General features: G+C 44.0%; 2 protein-coding genes across 2 annotated transcripts; one reads left to right on the top strand and one right to left on the bottom strand.

Moving 5' to 3' along the window:
* Positions 1-440: 440 nt before the first annotated feature.
* LOC145411936 (52 kDa repressor of the inhibitor of the protein kinase-like) lies at positions 441-1532 on the bottom strand. Its single transcript, XM_080281905.1, has one exon. It carries the CDS (start codon positions 1530-1532, stop codon positions 441-443), a length of 1092 nt encoding a protein of 363 aa, XP_080138031.1.
* Positions 1533-3808: 2276 nt separating this feature from the next.
* Positions 3809-5557, top strand: LOC145411935 (52 kDa repressor of the inhibitor of the protein kinase-like). The gene is made up of 2 exons (XM_080281904.1): positions 3809-3897; positions 4159-5557. The coding sequence occupies exons 1-2, from the start codon at positions 3809-3811 to the stop codon at positions 5555-5557; spliced, it is 1488 nt and encodes a 495-aa protein (XP_080138030.1).
* Positions 5558-6846: the final 1289 nt, after the last annotated feature.

Here is a 6846-nt window from a genome sequence, read left to right as displayed (position 1 = left end):
ATAAATGGCGGGATGCTCCTTAGGAAAACGAGCATTCGGTTCTGTCATCATCTGGTCAATGATTGGATACCAGGTGTTGATCCTGTAGAACTCTGCTGGGTCAGTTGACGAGCAACTGTTTGACCGATGAACCTGTCGTTTGGTAGTTCTGGGGACTGAGACAGGAACATCTAGTTCATCAGCCAGTTTTAATGCTTTATCCATTACCAAGGAAAATTCTTCTCGACTGGCTGCCACTGTCTTGTCGACTTGTTCAACTAGCTCCATCGATTCTGTGAGTGTGTGAGTGGGGTTCTGAAGGCTCTCAGACAGAGGCTGGGTAATGCCAAATAACAAAACTGCCATCTGTAGGGTGACAATAAATTCAAAGCATGTTATGCCTGCTAGAAGGTAAGATCCTTTTGCTACAGCATCTGTGTTGCCCAACCTCTGAATATCCTCTAGAATATGACAAATGTTCTTAAAGACTCATGCTGCTCCACCCACCTAGTTCTGCATAAAGGCTTCACTCGTTTCTTGCGGGAGTCTGGTACATATTCATCAACCTTCTTCTCTAGGACCTGTACCCTTGCTGCAGATCCACTTAAAAACTCTGAAACTTCTGAAGCAATGCCAAGCATGTTCCGGACACCAGGAACAGTGAGAGCACGTCCTAGTGCTAAATTAAGTCGGTGTGATGCACAGTGAGTGTAGACTGCAAGAGGCTGCTGTTGTTTAATGTGAGCCTGAGCTCCATTAATCAAGCCACTCATGTTGGAACCTCCATCATAACCCTGTCCTCTGATGTTTGTTAGTGATAAGCCCAACTTTTTCAAGCACTGGATTATTTCATCAGCCAAGGCAGCACCAGTGGTTTGAGAAGGTTTAATTAGACTAAGCATGTCCTCCCTCACGTGTCCACCCTCAGTGACATAAGATATGACAAGAGCTAATTGTTCATGTGCGCTGATATCTGTGGTACTATCAGCTATGACAGAGTAAATACCAGCTTGCTTGATGGAATTCACTAAATTTTCCTTAATCACATCACCGCACACCTTGATAATTTGATTCTGCACATTCCTGCTTGTTAGCAACATGTTTTTTTTTTGGGCAGTTTTAATATCCTTGTACAGCTGCTTGTCACCTGATGCCCGGTACCGAAGAAGAGCTTTAAATTTACTCTCTTTTCCATTAGCTGGCATGGAATCTAAGTCAAGAGGTCCACTATCTCTGTGTCCTCGGAAGGCCAATTCTTGTGCTCCACACAGGATTACAGTCTCAACAATCGGATGTAAACGTCGGCGATATTCTTTCTCCTCCTTTCTGCATTTCCCTCTCTCTTTACAAAGTTGAGTGTTAACCATTTCATCAATGGGAACTACACCACGCTCTTGTGCCAACAAAAATTCGGCTTGAGCCATAGACAACACATGATACTGACTATTTTGGCGAGCTCGAAAATCCTCTTTTGCACTCTTAAAACGCTTGAAAGGTCTGCTCACAAGTGCTCCTAGGTTTTGATCCTCTCTTCCACTCATCCTTTTCCTCATTATAACACAATAGCGACAAAAGCCCCCCTCTTTGCCAGGCAGTCTACTGTAGGACAGCCAAGGAAATTCTTGGAGATAAGAATGTTGGAATTTGCGTTTCTTGCCACTGGAGTCAGCTACAACAGGAAACTGGTAATTTTTGTCAGGCACTCATGGGTTCTGAAGGGGGTGCACTCGTTTTTCTTTAGGAAGATGGGCATCATTAACAAAATGTCCAGTGTCACTGGAATGACCCGCAATGCTTGAGTCTTGTGAAAAAAGATCCGGATCCAAACTCCTGTAGTCTTCTTGTGAAGAAATAACCAAACTACTGGAACAGCGTGGGACAGGGTGTGCATCTTCATTCGCAGACGGCGTAGCACTCCTAAAACAATATTAACACAAAACTATCACAGAGAGAGAGAGAGAGAGACAGACAGACAGACAGACAGACAGACAGACAGGCAGACAGACAAAGGCTTTTACCTGAGTTTACTATTAATTTTCTTATTACAGGCAAAACACAGGTAGTATAGTGATAACTAACTAAACTCTAAAAACATACGGTAATACGTGAAATAAATGACGTTATTTACGTACCTTATTTCTGTTGTTGGAAGACCCTCATCATGAGTTTTTGCTTTCTTCTTTCTGTTTACAAAATCTTGCATAGTTAGCTGCCGTGTCATGTCGAATGACGATTGTTCAGTCACACATTCGTAGGCCTATGTTCTCACACTGAATGCTGGTGACTAACTGAAAGGAGTGGCTGTCTATCATGCATTCCCGTCAAAATGAACGTATCACGTGAGCCCAATGCTTGGACCAAGGCCAATAAGACTGGAGAAAGAGACACCGATGAGGGACTTCGTGTGTATTGACGTTTCGCCTCGTGGCTTCCTCAGGCTCAGAATACAATTGCTGAATATACACCACATTTCCTGTATATATAGCAAAAGGCAGTGGGGATGTGAGGGGTGAGGTATTGGCTAGGGGTGGTAAGGGGGATTGGCAGAGTAAGGAAGGTGAGGTCCAGGGGAAAGGGATTACAAATCACGGCACAAAGACGGAGAGAAACAAGGGACAGGTGAAGTGGGAAGTCCTTAGGGAGAGGGAAGGAATGTTGGGTAAGGAAATAGAGGTCACAATGGGAAAGAGATTGCCGATCCCAGCTCGTGTGTGTGTGTAATTCACCGGGTCGGGTCGGTCAGGATCACTTGATGGTCGTGATCGTCAGCTTTTACCCTCCCGGAAGGGAGCTGAGAGCTCATATAGTCCGATCTAAGGGCAAGGCTGTAATCTTCACACACGCACACACCCGTCCCCTTGCTCAAGGGGGACAGTAACCACCGACTTCGTCAGTGAAACTTTTCGCAACCTGAGCGAGGCGCGAACTCCCGTCCACCAGTTGGCAAGCGAGAGCGTTACCACTGCGCAAGCGAGCGGTGTGTGTGTGTGTGTGTGTGTGTGTGTGTGTGTGTGTGTGTGTGTGTGTGTAGACTTAAAAGGACGCAAATGTCTGGAGGAAGCTGTTATAGCATGTTCCAATACCATTGAACAGAACAGCGGATCTTATCACCTATCGGATCAACCTGTGGTCAAATATATTGTCAATAGGATAGCTTCCTCACCCCCCCCCCCTGAACTCAAAACTTCATCCCTCCTTCCTTCCTATCCATTCCCATCCCCTCTCTTCACCCAGCTTCTTGCCCACATACACAACATTTGCACACACACACACACACACACACACACACACACACACACACACACACACACACACACACACACACACACACACACACACACACGAGCTGGGATCGGCAGTCCCTTTCCCATTGCGACCTCTATTTCCTTACCCAACATTCCTTCCCTCTCCCTAAGGACTTCCCACTTCACCTGTCCCTTGTTTCTCTCCGTCTTTGAGCCGTGATTTGTAATCCCTTTCCCCTGGACCTCACCTTCCTTACCCTACCTATCCCCCTTACCACCCCTAGCCAATACCTCACCCCTCACATCCCCACTGCCTTTTGCTATATATACAGGAAATGTGGTGTATATTCAGCAATTGTATTCTGAGCCCGAGGAAGCCACGAGGCGAAACGTCAATACACACGAAGTCCCTCATCGGTGTCTCTTTCTCCAGTCTTATTGGCCTTGGTCCAAGCATTGGGCTCACGCGATACGTTCATTTTGGCGGGAATGCATGATAGACAGCCACTCCTTTCAGTTAGTCACCAGCATTCAGTGTGAGAACATAGGCCTACGAATGTGTGACTGAACAATCGTCATTCGACATGACACGGCAACTAACTATGCAAGATTTTGTAAACAGAAAGAAGAAAGCAAAAACTCATGATGAGGGTCTTCCAACAACAGAAATAAGGTACGTAAATAACGTCATTTATTTCACGTATTACCGTATATTTTTAGAGTTTAGTTAGTTATTACTATACTACCTGTGTTTTGCCTGTAATAAGAAAATTAATAGTAAACTCAGGTAAAAGCCTTTGTCTGTCTGCCTGTCTCTCTGTCTGTCTGTCTGTCTCTCTCTCTCTCTCTCTGTGATAGTTTTGTGTTAATATTGTTTTAGGAGTGCTACGCCGTCTGCGAATGAAGATGCACACCCTGTCCCACATTGTTCCAGTAGTTTGGTTATTTCTTCACAAGAAGACTACAGGAGTTTGGATCCGGATCTTTTTTCACAAGACTCAAGCATTGCGGGTCATTCCAGTGACATTGGACATTTTGTTAATGATGCCCATCTTCCTAAAGAAAAACGAGTGCACCCCCTTCAGAACCCAAGAGTGCCTGACAAAAATTACCAGTTTCCTGTTGTAGCTGACTCCAGTGGCAAGAAACGCAAATTCCAACATTCTTATCTCCAAGAATTTCCTTGGCTGTCCTACAGTAGACTGCCTGGCAAAGAGGGGGGCTTTTGTCGCTACTGTGTTATAATGAGGAAAAGGATGAGTGGAAGAGAGGATCAAAACCTAGGAGCACTTGTGAGCAGACCTTTCAAGCGTTTTAAGAGTGCAAAAGAGGATTTTCGAGCTCGCCAAAATAGTCAGTATCATGTGTTGTCTATGGCTCAAGCCGAATTTTTGTTGGCACAAGAGCGTGGTGTAGTTCCCATTGATGAAATGGTTAACACTCAACTTTGTAAAGAGAGAGGGAAATGCAGAAAGGAGGAGAAAGAATATCGCCGACGTTTACATCCGATTGTTGAGACTGTAATCCTGTGTGGAGCACAAGAATTGGCCTTCCGAGGACACAGAGATAGTGGACCTCTTGACTTAGATTCCATGCCAGCTAATGGAAAGGAGAGTAATTTTAAAGCTCTTCTTCAGTACCGGGCATCAGGTGACAAGCAGCCGTACAAGGATATTAAAACTGCCCAAAAAAACATTTTGCTAACAAGCAGGAATGTGCAGAATCAAATTATCAAGGTGTGCGGTGATGAGATTAAGGAAAATTTAGTGAATTCCATCAAGCAAGCTGGTGTTTACTCTGTGATAGCCGATAGTACCACAGATATCAGTGCACATGAACAATTAGCTCTTGTCATATCTTATGTCACTGAGGGTGGACACGTGAGGGAGGACATGCTTAGTCTAATTAAACCTTCTCAAACCACTGGTGCTGCCTTGGCTGATGAAATAATCCAGTGCTTGAAAAAGTTGGGCTTATCACTAACAAACATCAGAGGACAGGGTTATGATGGAGGTTCCAACATGAGTGGCTTGATTAATGGAGCTCAGGCTCACATTAAACAACAGCAGCCTCTTGCAGTCTACACTCACTGTGCATCACACCGACTTAATTTAGAACTAGGACGTGCTCTCACTGTTCCTGGTGTCCGGAACATGCTTGGCATTGCTTCAGAAGTTTCAGAGTTTTTAAGTGGATCTGCAGCAAGGGTACAGGTCCTAGAGAAGAAGGTTGATGAATATGTACGAGACTCCCACAAGAAACTAGTGAAGCCTCTATGCAGAACTAGGTGGGTGGAGCAGCATGAGTCTTTAAGAACATCTGACATATTCTAGAGGATATTCAGAGGTTGGGCAACACAGATGCTGTAGCAAAAGGATCTTACCTTCTAGCAGGCATAACACGCTTTGAATTTATTGTCACCCTACAGATGGCAGTTTTGTTATTTGGCATTACCCAGCCTCTGTCTGAGAGCCTTCAGAACCCCACTCACACACTCACAGAATCGATGGAGCTAGTTGAACAAGTCGACAAGACAGTGGCAGCCAGTCGAGAAGAATTTTCCTTGGTAATGGATAAAGCATTAAAACTGGCTGATGAACTAGATGTTCCTGTCTCAGTCCCCAGAACTACCAAACGACAGGTTCATCGGTCAAACAGTTGCTCGTCAACTGACCCAGCAGAGTTCTACAGGATCAACACCTGGTATCCAATCATTAACCAGATGATGACAGAACTGAATGCTCGTTTTCCTAAGGAGCATCCCGCCATTCATTTACAAGAAATCCTTCCACTGTTTATTGAAAAGGCCAGCCTTACCTCCATCGAGCAGGCTGCAAAAGTATATGAAGAAGATTTGCCAAACTTAACCAGTCTTCTGCCAGCACTTCTTGTCTGGCGACAGATGATATCCTTACTAGACAGAAGGCAGTTTCCCAAAGACATCAGTGAGATGTTTCAGATGACAAGCAATCTTCCAAATGTGCGTGTCATTGTGCGTATTTTGATGACATTACCTGTCACAAGTTGCTCTGCAGAGCGAGGATTTTCAGCCTTAATGAGAATGAAAACAGATCAGCAGTCAACGATGACCAAAGACTGATTGGAGGCACTGATGCTTATGAGTATTCATGGCAAAGAAAAACTTTCAACTGAAGAAGTAGTCGAAAAATTTATGAAGATGTGTTCTCGTCGTCAATGCGAATAGAAAGACATCCTGCATTTAACGAAGCATAAGTCGTAGTAAGAGGAAAAGATGGATCATGACGGAGTGTTCAAGAGTTGACCAGTTGTGTATATGAAAGACTGAGAGTACCAGCTAACCTCTGTATTAGAAATCTGGACAGAATAGGGTTGAGACTGAATGGCTTTTTCTTTGCTACTTTGTTAAAATGATAAATATAAACAAACAAGTTTGTTTAAATAACTGACGACCTACCAAATAATCTATCATTCCATCAGTATATATATATATATATATATATATATATATATATATATATATATATATTGTTACATAGCCTATGATTTCATCATCCTTTGTGTAATTCTAACGTACAGTATGCTGCATGTTTGATCACAAGCGTGTTCTACCTCATTCCCCCCCCTCCTCCCTTATAGTAGA

This window comes from Coenobita brevimanus, chromosome 91 (assembly GCF_032717465.1).
Source record: "Coenobita brevimanus isolate Jiangsu-jjx chromosome 91, ASM3271746v2, whole genome shotgun sequence".
NCBI lineage: Eukaryota > Metazoa > Arthropoda > Malacostraca > Decapoda > Coenobitidae > Coenobita > Coenobita brevimanus.
This window is presented reverse-complemented; position numbering and strand designations above follow the sequence as displayed.

Excerpts from the sequence above, each read along its gene's own strand:
- LOC145411936 (XM_080281905.1), bottom strand. The coding sequence starts at position 1,532 with ATGAGGAAAAGGATGAGTGGAAGAGAGGATCAAAACCTAGGAGCACTT.
- LOC145411935 (XM_080281904.1), top strand. The coding sequence starts at position 3,809 with ATGACACGGCAACTAACTATGCAAGATTTTGTAAACAGAAAGAAGAAA. Across the intron at positions 3,898-4,158 it reads CTTCCAACAACAGAAATAAG|TAGTTTGGTTATTTCTTCAC; the intron begins GTACGTAAATAA and ends ACATTGTTCCAG.